General features: G+C 41.8%; 1 protein-coding gene across 9 annotated transcripts in view; it reads left to right on the forward strand.

The window, feature by feature from the left end:
• Positions 1–18,207, forward strand: part of LOC137380605 (serine/threonine-protein kinase 32C) — a 389,529-nt gene that overhangs the window by 315,494 nt on the left and 55,828 nt on the right. For all 9 annotated transcript variants that reach the window (XM_068052681.1, XM_068052684.1, XM_068052686.1 and 6 more), the window contains exons 4-8: positions 6,493–6,666; positions 10,597–10,634; positions 10,828–10,917; positions 15,974–16,077; positions 16,169–16,285. In XM_068052681.1, coding sequence (XP_067908782.1) covers positions 6,493–6,666; positions 10,597–10,634; positions 10,828–10,917; positions 15,974–16,077; positions 16,169–16,285 — 523 coding nt within the window. The remainder of the gene's footprint in view (positions 1–6,492; positions 6,667–10,596; positions 10,635–10,827; positions 10,918–15,973; positions 16,078–16,168; positions 16,286–18,207) is intronic.

Consider the following 18,207-nt stretch of genomic DNA (forward strand, 5'->3'; position numbering starts at 1 on the left):
TTAGTGTGGCTATCAAGTACCATTGGAACATTTTTGGTAAGCTTAAGTAATGTTATGTTAATGTTGAATTGAATATCAACAGTGTTCGTTCGTAAATGGTTCAGATTACTATTCTGCATTTGGAGGTTCATTGGTTTTCTTTTGTGTAGTTTGCTGGTGAACCTGATATGGTTTTGTGTAGTTCTGGATGATTACAGAATGAATGGGTCAAATGTATAATGAAGCATGAAAAATACACATCTGTATTAATAATGTTGAATAAAAACATTTGCAGCATTTTTTGTTGTTTCCAATAAACAAATAATGAACATTGATGTACAGAGAGATTTGGGTGTTCAGGTCCATTGTTTCCTGAAGGTGGCAACGCAGGTCAATAGAGTGGTCAAGAAGGCATTCGGTATGCTTTCCTTCATCGGACGGGGTATTGAGTACAAGAGTTGGCAGGTCATGTTACAGTTGTATAAGACTTTGGTTCGGCCACATTTGGAATACTGCGTGCAGTTCTGGTCGCCACATTACCAAAAGGATGTGGATGCTTTGGAGAGGGTGCAGAGGAGGTTCACCAGGATGTTGCCTGGTATGGAGGGCGCTAGCTATGAAGAGAGGTTGAGTAGATTAGGATTATTTTCATTAGAAAGACGGAGGTTGAGGGGGGACCTGATTGAGGTGTACAAAATCATGAGAGGTATAGACAGGGTGGATAGCAAGAAGCTTTTTCCCCAGAGTGGAGGATTCAATTACTAGGGGTCACGAGTTCAAAGTGAGAGGGGAAAAGTTTAGGGGGGATATGCGTGGAAAGTTCTTTACGCAGAGGGTGGTGGGTGCCTGGAACGCGTTGCCAGCGGAGGTGGTAGACGCGGGCACGATAGCGTCTTTTAAGATGTATCTAGACAGATACATGAATGGGCAGGAAGCAAAGAGATACAGACCCTTAGAAAATAGGAGTCATGTTTAGATAGAGGATCTGGATCGGCGCAGGCTTGGAGGGCCGAAGGGCTTGTTCCTGTGCTGTAATTTTCTTTGTTCTTTGCTCTTTATTATTAAAAAGTAAATTAATGATCTTGTTATGGGATCTGCCTGTTAACTGGAAATAGAATTGTGGACAGAATTCAAATCTGATAAAGCATAAGGCAATCTACTTTTTTAAAAAGTTGATAAATGTGCAGATGTGAGTCTTATGGAGAATTGGCACTGGTATGTTAAAAGCCTAAATAATTTTTCCACTTTGAAAACGACATTTGGCAATTCATAGTAAAACTAAATTTAGGAAACCATATACCTGCAGACCACTAACCCTCTAATTATATAACATCCAATTATATTTTCCCCAATGACCTTGTTGTTCAGTTCCTCACTCTTTGAGTGAAAAAGATTTTCCCAATAATCGTTAGAAATTCACTAATTCTGTGTATTTCTTCTGGCCTTGTTTAAGCATTTCACTTTCTAAGTTGGGTAATAGTTGTCTATACCAATTAATATTCTATATGCTACGGTACTTATAGTGTGTGTGTGTATATATATATGGGTAAGTTTTATGAATTAGTGTATCCAACCCAGAGCTTTGCACACGGGAGACGCATAACAAGAATTCTAGTGCAAACGTCAAGCTGGATCACAGGACGTTCCATCCATTTAAAGGAACGGAGAGAGAATCCTGTGGGTGTGCAGATCTTTACATCCTGTGATTGAGTTATATACAGCTTGTGTTTGTTTTTTTGGAGACAATCCCAGATTTGAAATTGAAACTAAAGGGCTTCCAGGTTCTCAGGTGGAAAACCCAGCTTAGACAAACAAACAATCCTGTGACTGAGAACAAACAAACATTTCTTTTTACCAAGGACATGTGTCTGGAGGTTAGGTTTCAGTTTTTACCAGAAGACTTTTGACAGTTGACAAGGACTCTGTAGTAGATAGAAATATCAGTCACTTATTGTTTAAAGAGACAGGCTTCTAGAGAGGCGCTTGGAATAGTATCAGACTATAAAGCAACTGGTGGAAACAGTTTGACTGTAGGCAAAGGAGCCTAAACTGAGAGCTAACCACTGTTGAGTGACTTAGGGCAGCTGTCTTGGTTGACTGAAAGAGTTATCCAGGGTGCCACGCCATCAGGGCGATAATGGGCAAGAACGAGGTTGTTGGAGATGCAACAAAAGAGAAGATTGCATCACTTGTTATTGACGGGACCTCATTATTTCCGTATCTGTAACCTGGAGGACTGAACTTAAAAAAAAAACTACCTGAGGAAGATCCTGATTTTGTTGTACTGTGGGATTGTTTGATACCATCTTGCTGATAAGCCTGTTCAGAGGACTAGTAAGGGCCACCTTTGTTGCATCTGCCAATGAATGTGTAATCTTTAAGATATATATACATCGATCATGATTTAACTGTTAGTACAAGTGTAATTTATGTTGGTTTTGGTTTGAGTGTTAAAGTAAAATTTATAAAAGTGAAATCTTGTCTGTTTGGTTTTTGGTTTCCTAAATTGTGGTCAGTTGGTGGATTCCATTCTTTTGATTTGTTGGTGGTCTCCACGGGGATCATAACAAACCGAATTTCCAAAAAAACAGACCCAGTGCACAAGGCTGTAAGCTAGGAGCATGGATTTGTAAAGTCCACTTTGTAGATGCAATGTAGGAACAACACAAAAAACTGAAGTCATAGTATTAAGTAAAACGTTTTTAATTAACTATGCAATGCTCCAGTACAAAGAACAACAGAGTAATGAAAACTTGACAATTATTGAATTTCCATGTAAATTTCCATTGTGGGAAAAAGTCATTTATTCTAGCCTGCTGAATCCCATGGATCATATAGTCATGAAAAGCCTCCTCTATTAAGTACATTAAAAGGTACATTTTTGCCAGGCCCACTTCAACAAAATCAGTGGTCAGAAAATCATGAGCAGCCTGAATGTGATTTTCCAATTTTCATTGGCTGTGTGTAAGGCCCTGCTGTTGGTTTGCAGCCTTACAAAATGTACCCACAAGTCCACACTATGTAGGATATTAGCATATTATTCCATAGCTTCACATGGAGTAAGCAAGACTTCATGGACATCAGTTGTCGCAGTTTTTTTAGATGCATTTTTTTCACCATCACAAATGGATTCTACAAGACATTTAGCATTGCCTTTGATATCTTCACCCGACTTTGTGTTCCCCAATATCCACTTGGGATAGGTCTTGTTTCTATTATTTGTAGCCTTTTTAATACAAGCGTGTCATTTTTGTGTTTTCGGTACAAACTTGAATACTGTAATCTAGATGTCATTTAACAAATGTATTGTAGATACTTAGCTTAAATTGTCAGACTTATAAGGACGAATGGAGCAAGGCTGCAATTCCAATTTGGAATCTCTTTCACTGGGAGTACGTGCAGAGATTGGACTATAATACTATAGCCCCAAGACTCCAACCTATGCTCCCATCGAGCAAGACTCCACAAATGGAAGAGTTGAATTTGGCTTATAGTCTATTGTTCTCCTAATATTCATTAAACATTCATTAGCTTTCTTAATTGGTTTCCTATACTGTCTAGACATTGATATTGACCTATCTACAATTGGTCCCCAAATCCTTTCTATGTCTTCCTGTACTAATTCAATTTCATTCATTGTACGATTAAGCCCCACCATTTTTCATCTATGTCTGATTTATGTCATTTAGTCAGCAGTGACTTTCATTTGCTATCTGTCTGCCTAACTGATTAACTTATATAAATCCTTTCACAATTTTTTGTTGTCTCTTCTGCTCTACATATTTTTGTGTTATCATTTCATTTGACCAGCTTGTTATCTGCATCATGATTCACTTTACAAACGAGTCCAAGCAGTGATGCATGTAGAACTCCACTCAACATATTAGCCAGCCTGGCATTACATTTCTCATAAGTCATCTCTGTTTCTTATATTTTTAAACTTAGATTCTTGAGGAACTTAGTTTAATTATGTTTTTCAAATACAACATTGTCAAAAGCTTTCTGAAAGTCAAAATAAACCACATCATCAGAAGTGCTACTAGCTACTTTCAAATGAAATCAAAGAAATTGAGGCTCATTAGCGTGAATTTCTTCTTCTAAATTCCAGCTGGCTGTATTTTATAAAGTTATTGTTGTACATGCAGTTGATAAATGAATGAGATTGTTTTGCCATTTTTATCCCTCAAATGTTTATCACGTTTTCACGAACTAAAAGGAGTGCTGCTGATGAAATATCCTCTGAATGATAACATCTCTATTTTAATAGATATAATACTTACATAGTCATTTAAGTGGATAAAAGGATTGACAATTCTGTGTATAGTTTGAAACTGTATGAATCCAATTTAGCCTGCAGTTATGTAGTGTGAAACTGATAAGTAGGACACCACTAGTAACTACAAAACGAGAGTTAGCAGTTCTTGTGAAAAGGAGACTAACAGCCTGGAATAGCTATGATCCCAATGTCCGCCAGAAATGTGGTGGGGCAAGACTTTCACCTGCCAACTGCCAAAGAGGGAGAGGATCATGACTGTAGAGTTGCCACAGAGCCACCGGCCCTGATGAGGTGCCATAAGTTGGTGTGGCAATCTGTTGCTCTGAGAAAAGGATCTTGAAGCCTGAGATGGGCTGAGGAGGTCATTTTGTACACATGATTGTCGCATAGGGAGCAAAGGGGCTGTAGTCAGAAGATAATCGATCCCTCTGAGATCAATGACCATTATTTCACTACATCTTTGGGGCTTTAAGTAGCCCTGCAATGGAAACCCACAACTGCTCCTAGGATTTAGAAGGGGCAGGTAGAAGATGCACCACCCTCAGAACCCAGGAATTTTGGCTCCTACGAGGGTAATAAGAAGGGATCTGCCCCTACAACCATCGACGCTGTTAAAAAGGCAGCATTGAGTTCTAAAACTATTAAATGGTAACTTTTTTTTAAAATGTGTTCATGGGCTGTGAGCGTCACTGGTAAAGCCAGCATTTAAGACCCATCCTTAATTGGTCTTGACAGGTGGTGGTGAGTCGCTTACTTGAACTGCTGCAGTCCACATGGTGTTGGTACACCCACAGTGCTGTTAGGGAGTTCCAGAATTTTAACCCAGCAATGGTGACATAGTTCCAAGTCAGGATGGTGTGTGACTTGGAGGGGAAATTGCAGGTGGTGGTGTTCCCATGCCCCTGCTGCCCTTGTCCTTCTAGGCAGTAGAGATCCCGGGTTTGGAAGGTACGTTTGAAGGAGGCCTGGAAAGTTGCTGCAATACATCTTGTAGATGGTACACAATGCAGCCACAGTGCACCGATGGTGGATGGGGTGCCAACTAAGCTTTATCCTGGATGTGTCAAGCTTCTTGAATGAAGTTGAAGCTGCATTTATCCAGGCAAGTGGAGAGTATTCCATCACACCACTGACTTGTGCCTTGTAGATAATGGACAGGCTTTGGGGAGTCAGGAGGTGAGTTACTTTCCACAGAATTCCAGCCTCTGGCCTGCTCTTGTAGCCACAGTATTTATATGGCTACTCCAGTTCAGTTTCTGGTCAATGTTAACCCTCAGGATGTTGATGCTGGGAATTTTTTGCAATGGTATTGCTGTTGAATGTCATGCGGAGATGGTTAGATTCTCTCTTGTTCAAGATGGTCATTGCCCCGCACTTGTGTGGTGCAAATCTTACTTATCAGCCCAAGCCTGAATATTGCCCAGGTCCTTCTGCATGCAGGCACAGACTGCTCCAGTATCTGAATCAGTTGCGAATTTTACTGAACACTGCAATCATCGGCAAATATCTCCACTCTGACCTTATGTTGGATGGAAGGTCATTGATGAAGCAGCTGAAGATGGTTGGGCCTAGACAGTGCCCTGAAGAACTCCTTCGGGGATGTCCTGGGGTTGAGATGATTGGCCTTCAACAACCACTAGCATCTTGCTTTGTGCTAGGTATAACTCCAACCAGTGGAGAGTTTCCCCCCGATTCCTGTTGACTTCAGTTTGGCTAGGGCTCCTTGATGCCACCTTGATATCAAGGGCAGTCATTCCCACCTCACCTCTGGAACTCAGCTATTTTGCCCATGTTTGGAGCGAGGGCGTAATAAGCTGAGTGGCCCTGGAGGAACCCAAACTGAGCATCGGTGAGCAGGTTATTGCTGAGTAAGTGCCACTTGATAGCACTGTCAAGGACACCTTTCATTACTTTGCTGATAATTGAAAATAGACTGATGGAATAGTAATTGACCAGATCAGATTTGTCCTGATTTATGTGGACAGGACCTACCTCAGCGATTTTCCACATTGTGGGGTAGATGCAAGTGTTGTAGCTTAAAACCGTAATCAATTCAAAAATAAAGTTTTACTTCCTAGAGATGTATCACTGCTGTAAAAATGTACAGAAACCGCTGTTTCGAAGAATGGTGTTATTGCTCTAAGAAGAATTTCAAATTCTGCACGAAAAATGTGTTGCAGAATAATTTATTTGTTGAAAATTACGCTCCTTCAATGTATTTTGTTCCTGTGTTTTAGGTACTCCTTTCAAGATGAAGAAGATATGTTTATGGTGGTTGACCTTCTTTTAGGTGGAGACCTTCGCTATCACCTTCAGCAAAATGTCCAGTTTACAGAGGATGCAATGAAACTTTATATCTGCGAGATGGCCTTGGCTTTAGATTATTTACAGGGCCAACATATTATCCACAGGTAACTGGTGGTAAAAATGGCATTGATTTAGTTTAATATGCCATTCTGCTCACCGCCTGAAGTAAACTTGAGTCTTTTTATATTAAAATATCAGCTTTTGCAGGTATTGAAATACCAATTGACAGTGAAATAGTAATTATAATCATCACTATTTTCTTCTCTGCTTGCTGAATATCTCAACAAAGGGCTTCTGTACATGGCTTTGACCTAAATCCGTCTTAGCAGTATAAATCTCTGTTCATATAGCTTCCCACTAGCTTGTGTGCGGTAGATATTTTAAAAATTACATATCTATATGACCTTTAGTGAATCAGTTTTCTGTAAATCAGACACCACCACTTAAAAGATAACAGAATGTGTCATGCCTTACATTGTGCAGTGGGTTGATTTACTGTATGGAGATGGAATATATATAAACTGGTCTGTTTAATAAAGCTTTGTGATAATCATGATTGAATAACATAGGTTGCAAGAGAGGATAGATATTCTGACGTTTTAGTTGACTACATCAGAGAACCGTGGAGAATTCAAGAAATTAAGTGAAATGAACAGAGCTCTTGAAAGGCAAGTTGTATGCATGGTCTACTTGCTTAATTTGAATTATTGGATAATTCAAATCCTTTAGTGCAAAAAAAGCCTATTCCGAATTATCAGATGTTGATAGTCTGTAGATGGAATGGGCTTGACATTATCTGAAGTTGACAATGGTCTGTGGAGATGAATGCTCTTTTTGTTTTTGCATTCTTATAAGCAAATGTGATATTGATCATGGGAATAGCAGAATATGATTACAAGATACATTTTTCTGTGAGATAATTGTTTACTAAAGACCATAAAATATTGACCATGACCTTAAGATTGTTGGACAGAACTTTTGTTTGGTTACACTGGTAAACCCGGGTAACCTAGGAAGACAGAGAAGGAAGACTGAGCTGTCCCACCAACTCCACACCATGCAGGGACTCCCTACCGTCTGGTGTATAATATGTCCACCCAAGGATGGTTGCGAATATTGTAATTGCATCCAATGACAGCAAAAAATTACATCCATTGTATTTGCTCATCTGGGACAGGTGACCTAATGGCAGTGTAGACCTCCAAAAGAATGCACAAATGTTCAATTTATTAGTGATAATGCATTGCTGAGCAAATTGTTGGAGCTGGAGGCTGACAAGTCCCCAGGTCCTGATGGACTTCATCCATGGGTCTTAAAAGAAGTGGTTAGTGAGATAGTTGATACACTGGTTTTAATATTCCAAAATTCCCTAGATTCGGGGAAGGTTCCATTAGATTGGAAAATAGCCAATGTAACTCCTTTATTCAAAAAGGGAAGGAGATAGAAAGGAGGAAACTACATGCCAGTTATCTTAACATCTGTCACAGGGAAGACGTTAGAAGCTATTATTAAGAACATTGTAGCAGGGCACTTAGAAAAGTTCATGGTAATCAGGTTTTGTGAAATGAAAATCATGTTTAACCAATTTATTGGAGTTCTTTGAAGAACTCCGGGGCGGCACAGTGGCGCACTGGTTAGCACCGCAGCCTCACAGCTCCAGCGACCCAGGTTCAATTCTGGGCACTGCCTGTGTGGAGTTTGCAAGTTCTCCCTGTGTCTGCGTGAGTTTCCTCCGGGTGCTCCGGTTTCCTCCCACGTGCCAAAGACTTGCAGGTTGGTAGGTTAATTGGCCATTATAAATTGCCCCTAGTATAGGTAGGTGGTAGGGAAATATAGGGACAGGTGAGGATGTGGTAGGAATATGGAATTAGTATAGGATTAGTATAAATGGGTGGTTGATGATCGGCACAGACTCGGTGGGCCGAAGGGCCTGTTTCAGTGCTGTATCTCTAAACTAAAGTAACATGTGCTGTGGATAAAGGGGAACTGGTGGATGTACTGTGCTTAGATTTCCAGAAGGCATTTGATAACGTGGATAAGGTTATTGTGGAAAATAAAAGCTCATGGTGTAGGGGTTGGCATGGATAGAAGATTGGCTAGGAAACAGAGAGCATGCAAGTAGGCATAAATGGGTCATTTTCTGGTTGGCAAGATGTAATGAGTGGTCTGCCATAGGGACCTGCTGGGGCCTCAACTTTTTGTAATTTATATAAATGACTTGGATGAAGGAACTGAAGATATGGTTGCTAGATTTGCTGATGACACAAAGATAGCTAGGAAAGTAGGTTGTGAAGAAGACATAAGGTGGCTACAAAGGGATATAGATAGGTGAAATGAGTGGGCAAAGATCTGGCAAATGGAGTATAATGTGGGAAAAATGTGAAATTGTCCATTTTGGCAGGAAGAATTTTAAAAAAGCATATTATCTAAATGGTGAGAGATTGCAGAGCTGTGAGATGCAGAAGGATCTGGGTGTCCTAGTGCATGAATCGCAAAAGGTTAGTATGCAGGTACAGCAGATAATTAGGAAAGCTAATAGAATGTTATTGTTTATCGCGAGGCAAATTGAATACAAAAGTAGTGAGGTCATGCTTCACTTATACAGTACATTGGTGAGACCACATCTGGAGTACTGAGTACAATATTTGGTCTCCTTATTTAAGGAAGGATGGAAATGCATTGGAAGCAGTTCAGACAAGCTTTACTGAACTAATGCCTGGAATGGGCAGATTATCTTATGAGGAAAGGTTGGACAGGCTAGGCATGTATCCACTGAAGTTTAGGAGAACAAGAGACGACTTGATTGAAACATATAAGATCCTGAGGGGTCTTGACAGGGTGGATGTGGAAAGGATGTTTCCTCTTGTGGGAGAATCTAGAATGAGGGGTCACTACTTAAAAATTAGAGGTCGCCCATTTAAAACAGAGATGAGGAGAAATTTTTTCTCAGTGAGGCTCGTGTGTCTTTGGAACTCTCTCCCTCAAAAGGCAGTGGAAGCAGAGTCTTTGCATATTTTTAAGGCATGGATAGATTCTTGATAAGTAAGGGGGTGAAAGGTTATCGGGGGTAGGTGGAAATGTGGAGTAATCAGTTCAGCCATGAACCTATTGAATGGCAGAGCAGGCTTGAGGGCCAGTGACCTACTCCTGCTCCTAATTATGTTCATATTGTTACGATCAGGTTAGAAAGAGGTCTAGGGTTCCCTTTCAGCCTTCACCTGGTCTTACTGGAACAGGGTTTAATTTTTTACACACCATGGTTTTAGCTCCCCCTTGGCGAATCCTTGATCACCGCTTTCCAATTATAAGGCAAAGAAACCAGCACAGACAGGTTTTCTTAGGTCTAAAGAAGAAAATTTGAAATTTATTAAACTTAAACTCTAATTCAGTTGATGCCTATGGATACACAATGTGCCCAGGCTAGCATGCATAAGTGCAAATAGAGACAAAAAAGAACCTACGAAATAAAATGGAAAAATTTGAGGCAATATCTGAAGAGTTTTTGCTCCAGTTCTTCAAGCTTACTGTGGAGTCTTTGATTGCCAGTAGCTCTTTCTTTTTGTTGGTGCCCAGTATTCTTCTTAAACCTTGTTCGCTATAGGAGACTTTTCTCTCTTGGTGTTCATGTGTCTTCAGTGGATTCAGAGGCTTGTGAGAAAGAGATTGGAGCAGACAGGAGAGAGATCTTCCAAACACTGTCTGTTAATATGCAAATGTCTTTCTAGCCAAGATCTAGTAATTTTTTAAAGCAAGTCCTTTCTTCACTTCAACAGTTTGAAATTAAATGTCCATGTGGCGAAATTAATATGCCTCATGCTTGGCAGGTGGGGGCCTGCATGACAGTATGTTCGTAGATAAAATGCTTCTTTGGATAAAGTGTAGCTAAATGAGACAACGAATGCCAATCCTGTTTTTGAGGATGCTACAAGGAAGTGTCAAACTAAATTAAAAGCTATTAATAAGGAAATGTAGACAGTACAGATGGTACTGAAATATACTCTTCAATTGTGAATTTACCTCTACTTCTTTTCTAGGGATATCAAGCCTGACAACATTCTTCTTGATGAGCAAGGTTAGAAAACAGATGCTAATTTACACTTGCAGCCAGCGACATATGCAGTTTCCTTACTAATGCCATGCTTAATGGATTTATCTCGCTTATGTTTTTCAGTTGTCAGTGAATATTATGCAAAGTATAGAACTGATTTTTTTCTGGTGTTTACATTGTCTGATGCTTTTGTTATTAAACAAGTCCATTCTTTCAGGACATGCGCATCTGACAGATTTCAACATTGCAACAATTATTAAAGATGGAGAAAGAGCAACTGCTCTAGCTGGAACAAAGCCATACATGGGTAAGAGTTATAAGAATTATGTAAATTATAAGGGTTGATCTTTTTTGAAATGTATTTTCCCTTTTCCAATTATGACCTCTCTTCTCCCTGTGCTACACATGATTCCCCCAGAGAGAAGGCAAACACATGACCAGATCCCAGTGATTTACTGTAAATAGCTGAGTGACCTGGAGTGACACTACTCTTTTCAGTGTAGTCTCTGTAATATTACGTGTTCATTTGGTGTGTGATCTATTGTAAGACTCACAGGACTTTAAGTAATATCCAAAGTAAACATGGGTTTTATTATACTTTAACTGGAACATAGAAACTGTTATTGCATGAACTACATCTAAACATGTCTTGCTCTGTCAGGCTCCACCCACAACTCCCTGGTCATGTGTGACATGACATCACTTCCTCCAGTGATCTTCACTTAGAGCTCCTGAAGGTGGTCCCCCTTCAGGTCGTCCCACAACAGTCTCCACTCTGCACTTAACTGTAATATTGGGAATATAGCAATTAGGAAAAGCTGTATCTTTATCATAGAATAATACAGCACAGAAGGCGGCCATTCTGCCCATCATATCTGTGCCAGCTCTCTGAAAGAGCTCCCCATTAATTTCACTCCCCTGCTGTTTCCCTGTAGCTCTGCAAATTTTTCCTTCACGAGTATATATCCAATTCCCTTTTCAAAGTTACGGCTGAATCAGCTTCCACCGCCCTTTCAGGCAGTACATTCCAGATCATTATAACTCGTTGATTTTAAAAAAAACTAAATTCCTCCCTGAATTTTTTGCTGATTATCTTAAATCTGTATCTCCTGCCAGTAGAAATAGATTTTCCCCATCTACTCTATTAAAATACTCCATAGTTCTGCACAGCTTTATGTGACATAATGTACTAGTATATGAATATGCTGCCCCACCAAACCCCAGTGTTGTGCTTGTATTAGAGGAAAGTCAGCATGAGCCAATATAACATACATAAACAAAATCCAAGAATAATTGTTTGTTATTTTCTTCCGTGCCTCATCAAAGGCTGAAAACAAGTCTACAAATGAAAAACAGTAACTTGGTATTGCATTAAACTTTGTCAGTCTTGATTCGGAAGCGGGAATTTTAACCCTAAAGAATGGGTGATTTTCGATCGGTTGGGAGTAAAGCCTGGCTACCCGACCCGAACCCGACCAAACCCGCCTACATGTGTCGGGGTCGGGTCTTTATTCTGTGTCCAGCATTCAGGCTCGGGTCGGGTTGGGTTGGGTTCGGGTTGGCTGTGGTCGAGTTTGTTTTGTATTGTTTTCTTTTTAATCTATGTTTTGACGCGATTTTTTTTTGATATTTTCAGGTTGGGTCGGGCATGAAAAAAAACTTGAAGGACTCAGGCCCGGGTCTGGTTCGGGTTGGCTGTGGTTGGGTCAGCCCGGGTCGGGTTTTAATTTTATACCCGAGCCAGGTATCAGGTGGGAGGTTAATCTTTTAAAATTCCTAATTCAGACTCCAACCTGCCCACCTCCAGTTTTAATGGAGGCAGGATAGGATGGGGTGGGCTGGACAGCCAACCGCCCTGAGGTGAGGAGGCGGGTTGGCAATTTGAATATTATAATGAGGCTGTGTGACTCAATTTTATTCACCATTTGAAATTTACTTGGCCAGCTGGGTTTCCTGGGCCTCAGGAAACCCGCCAGCTAAAGGAAGACCAGGACTGTTGGATCCAGGAGAGAAGTGCCTTTTCACTTACCTGCTAGATCTAGCTTACCTGCCACATCAACCCACCATCATCTGTCATTCTCTCCTATCTCCCACTGACCTCTTCCATGAGGTCTCCTGCTCCCCTCCTCGCACAACCCACCCCACCGAGACCTCCAACACCTTACTCCACCCAGGTCTCCGATCTCCCTCTGACCTCGCGCCCCCACCTGGCCTCCAATATCCAACTCCCTTTGTGGAACCCCCAAGGAAGTCTGTCAGTCAGGCTGGCTTCCGGGCGAGGAAACTGTCAATGCCATCACTCACACACTTTGGAGTTAAAACTGCAGGGAAACCCAACTTCTTGTTTCCTGCTCTCTACCACACTCCACCCTACACCCAGCAGGTCAAGAAAGTTAAAATTTCAACTACAGTGGCTGAAAAATCTGGCTGTGCAGCACCGGTGATTTCAGCACTACGGAAGCTAACTGAAGTTAAAAAAAAAAATGGTAGGGGTCCACTTCTGCCCACTTCCAGCATGGCCTGCGCCAATCACCATGTCATGAAGGGCTGAAGTGCACGTGTCCTGTGTGTACACCAGAAGTATGCACAGTGGGCAGATCATGGCATCAGTCAAAGTCTGACCTGCCATTTGTGACTGCACTGCCCCTGTTAATGCCCTTTCTTATACACAGACAGCTGAGTCTGTGTTCAGCTGTACAAGGGAGCTCCCATCACTGCTATTTAAAAGCATCACCATCCAACTTGCAGATCTTTTGACTATCTGGGCCTTGAGAACCTGGCTTTGGACTGCACCATCTTGGCATGGGCAACTGCACTTTGGGCTGGCTGGCTGATGGCTACAACAGTGGCAGTGATGGGAGGACGAATGCTGTCATTTTGAGAGAGGACAGCAGGTTCGTGCACCACAGTGCCACTGCTATTCCCATGGGATGCCGCCTTTGCAATCCTAGTAATCTGCTGGCGCACAGATTGCTGGACTGCTATGAGAACTTGCAAGCTCTTTGAGCACTGGTATCCACAGTCATGATGCCAGCAGTCTGAGCCTGCAGGGCTCCAAGCTGGGCTTGCACGGCAACAAGCATGGATTTCATGACTTCAATCTGAGCTTCCACTGCAGCATTCAGAGGTTGGATAACTGCTGTTCATGGGAAATTTAGAACCAGGGAGTGTAGTTTCAGAATAAGGGGTCACCCATTTAAGACAGAGAGGAGGAGGAATTCCTTCTCTGAGAGTCATGCATCTTTGGAATTCTCTACCCCAAAGAGCTGTGCAGGCTGGGTCATTGAATATATTCAAGACTGAGTTAGACAATTTTTCATATTGTAGGGAGTCAATGATAATGGGAAACAGGCAGGAATGTGGCATTGAGGCCAAAATCATGTCACGCATAATCTTGCTGAATGGCGGAGCAGGCTCGAGGGGCTATTTGGCCTGTTCCGTTTTCCTGTTTTGTATGTTTTTGTGAGGTCATGCAGCTGTGCCTGTCTCCCACTGGCTCTTTGCTGCTGCCTCCTGGTATGGACCACCTTGCCTTGCAAAAGAGAGGTATGAGTATCATTGAGTGTGGCGTTTTGGTGATGTGCCTATTATAGCTGAATAGCTGTCAGTGATTGCAAACTGAGGCTTGCAGCAGTGGAAAGTATGAGAGGGTGATGTGCAGCTTATAAAAGATCAACATGTGTCCCGATTGATAGACATTGTTAATGGGTGAGGCATGGAGTGTGGTGCATTATACAGTGTGCAAGATTGGTAGTGCAGTTACTGCGATATGCCATTTGAAGAAGTGTACACTGACTTGACCACTCGTGTGAGGTCATGAAACTTCTTGCTACACTGTACCCAGGACCTCAGGTCCAAACTTCTGGCATTGATCTCCGTGGCTGTGTGCTCCCACTGCCTTCATCTGTCTGGAAGGTCTCCTGGCCTCTTGCGGATAGTTCATCTCTCTCCTCCTTTCAAATTCCTGTACTAAGGCCTCCAGTGCTGCATGCAAGAGCCTGGGAGCCTTTTTTCCGGTCTGCTGCACCATTACTTAGGTTTCTTTGTGCTCCTAATGTGTTTCCCAGCCTTATATTTTCCCCTTTAAGAGGTGCAGGCTGGCTTTAAGAAGTGCAGACTAGCTTTAATTATTACCAGTCACGCACAAACGTGGGCTCCTGCTGAGCATGCAGCCATTCAGCAGCGTCTTTAGCAGTAGGCTACATGTCAAAATCATGGAAATGAGCAGGCAGCATGAAGTTTACATGCTGCCAGCATTACTTTCAACAGGTGCAGGTTAATCACAATCCCCGAACCCACTATCGTGCCTTATCAACCTTTTAGCCCAGTGCTATAAATTTCCATTTGAAGCAAAAACTTTACTATAAAATCTGGTACATAAATTGTAGTCCATGTTCTTATGACTTGTAAACCCGAGGGTGTGTCCTGTGTAGCAGTACAAATGGTCAGTGAGCAGGCTCCTGAGTTTAAATGATAGGCGTAAGTTATAAACTGTTGTAACCTATGCACCATTCTTTATCTTACAATACTCTACATGTAAGGTTTTAATTCTGCCTTACAAATCGAGCTGTTTCACTGGTTTTCCTTAATTATATTTTTGGATAAGTGAATTGTGTGCAGAAGGGATTATTAATGGCACAGCAGGAAACACTTTAAATAACTTGATTTCATTTATTAGTTTTAAATGGGTTCATGTCTTTGAGATGATGGATTGAGGAATATACTAATTCATTTTGTTACAAATATTGTACACTGTGATTTCAACCTCCGAAGCATCAGCAACAAGCACTTTTAGGCCAGGTAAAGCATGGGGGTGGATGGAGGTTTGAGTGGGGGGGAGGTCAAAGGAAGAGCAAATGTAGTCATTAAATAACTATTACTACACTGCTTTGTGACGTAGTTGCAAGTTCCAGCTAACCTTGCAAAAACACCAAAATCATATTTCCCCATACAAGTAAATACTACCCATGTTTCAGAATTTATCATATTTAACACAATGACTACATCGGCACCTTGTGTAAACTTGTATAATTCCTACATTAGCCGAGGAATAAACTGCTGCAAGCTACCAATATGGTAATAATGAAATGAAATAGTCAAAACATCAGAAAATGTTCCATTCCTCTTAGAATTATGCAGAAAATTGTGCAATGATTTTATTTTTTAACTAGTAGTTGACTGGATTCCAATTGAATATCTACTGATATGTTCTGTAAAATTACAGTCACTTAAAAGTCTTTGCAGCATTTCTCTACACATGCCTTATGTTATTTGCATGCAGTGATATTTACTATTTAATTAGAAGTTTGGATGACAAAGTAACTTTATTATGTTACTTAAATTCATTTCTCTGTTGTTTGTAGCACCTGAGATTTTCCATTCCTTTGTCAATGGGGGCACCGGATACTCGTTTGAAGTAGATTGGTGGTCACTCGGAGTCACTGCATATGAACTTCTTCGAGGATGGGTACAGTCTTCTGTAATTTGTCCACATTTAGTTAGTGTTGGTGGTTCCTGTGGTCTAGTTTGTTGATGACAGTTTTGTTTTCTTTTACTAGAGGCCATATGACATCCATTCCAGTGTTGCAGTTGAATCCCTCATTCAGTTATTTAGCACCGTGAGTGTACAATACTCCTCTACTTGGACAAAGGAAGTTGTTACATTGCTGAGAAAGGTAAGATCTGATTGGTTAATCTGAGTTCCATAAATTAATTGCCGTAGCACAGTGGTGTTACGCACCTGCACCCCTGGAAAAATCTAGGGCTGAACTTTGTGTGTCCAGAAGAAGCAGGAGTGGAGGCCTGCGGGGCCAGAAAACTGGAACAGAAGCACTCGCCCGGAACCCCGATGCAGCAGGATTCCCATTTGTACTTCTGTACAGCTAATTATAATATATTTGCGTGGAATTGACCACGATTTTAGAACAAAGAACAGTACAGCACAGGAACAGGCCATTCGGCCCTCCAAGCCTGCGCCGATCTTGATGCCTGCCTAAACTAACACCTTCTGCACTTCCGGGGACCGTATTCCTCTATTCCCATCCTATTCATATATTTGTCAAGATGTCTCAAACGTCGCTATCGTATCTGCTTCCGCCACCTCCCCTGGCAACAAGTTCCAGGCACTCACCACCCTCTGTGTAAAGAACTTGCCTCGCACATCCCCTCTAAACTTTGCCCCTCGCACCTTAAACCTATGTCCCCTAGTAACTGACTCTTCCACCATGGGAAAAAGCTTCTGACTATCCACTCTGTCCAAGCCGCTCATAACTTTGTAAACCTCTATCATGTCGCCCCTCCACCTCCGTCGTTCCAGTGAAAACAATCCGAGTTTTTCCAACCTCTCCTCATAGCTATTGCCCTCCAGACCAGGCAACATCCTGGTAAACCTCCTCTGTACCCTCTCCAAAGCCTCCACATCCTTCTGGTAGTGTGGCGACCAGAATTGCATGCAATATTCTAAGTGTGGCCTAACTAAGGTTGTGTACAGCTGCAACATGACTTGCTAATTTTTATACTGTATGCCCCGACCGATGAAGGCAAGCATGCCGTATGCCTTCTTGACTACCTTATCCACCTGCGTTGCCACCTTCAGTGACCTGTGGACCTGTACGCCCAGATCTCTCTGCCTGTCAATACTCCTAAGGGTTCTGCCATTTACTATATTCCTCCCACCTGCATTAGACCTTCCAAAATGCATTACCTCACATTTGTCCGGATTAAACTCCATCTGCCATTTCTCCGCCCAAGTCTCCAACCGATTGATATCCTGCTGTATCCTCTGACATTCCTCATCATTATCCGCAACTCCACCAACCTTTGTGTCGTCCGCAAACTTACTAATCAGACCAGCTACATTTTCCTCCAAATCATTTGTATATACTACAAACAGCAAAGGTCCCAGCACTGATCCCTGTGGAACACCACTAGTCACATCCCTCCTTTCAGAAAAACACCCATCCACTGATACCCTCTGTCTTCTATGACCTTGCCAGCTCACCTCTGATCCCATGTGACTTCACCTTTTGCACCAGTCTGCCATGTGGGACCTTGTCAAAGGCATTACTAAAGCCAATATAGACAACATCCACCGCCCTTCCCTCATCAATCATCTTCATTACTTCCTCAAAAAACTCAATCAAATTAGTAAGACACGACCTCCCCTTCACAAAACCATGCTGTCTGTCGCTAATAAGTTTGTTTGTTTCCAAATGGGAGTAAATCCTGTCCCGAATAATCCTCCCTAATAGTTTCCCTACCACTGACGTAAAGCTCACCGGCCTATAATTTCCTGGATTATCCTTGCCACCTTTCTTAAACAAAGGAACAACATTGGCTATTCTCCAGTCCTCTGGGACCTCACCTGTAGCCAATGAGGATGCAAAGATTTCTGTCAAGGCCCCAGCAATTTCTTCCCTTGCCTCCCTCAGTATTCTAGGGTAGATCCCATCAGGCCCTGGGGACTTATCTACCTTAATGTTTTGCAAGACACCCAACACCACCTCCTTTTTGATAATGAGATGACTGAGACTATCTGCACTCCCTTCCCTAGGCTCATCATCCACCAAATCCTTCTCTTTGGTGAATACTGATGCAA

Source organism: Heterodontus francisci, chromosome 20 (assembly GCF_036365525.1).
Source record: "Heterodontus francisci isolate sHetFra1 chromosome 20, sHetFra1.hap1, whole genome shotgun sequence".
Lineage (NCBI taxonomy): Eukaryota > Metazoa > Chordata > Chondrichthyes > Heterodontiformes > Heterodontidae > Heterodontus > Heterodontus francisci.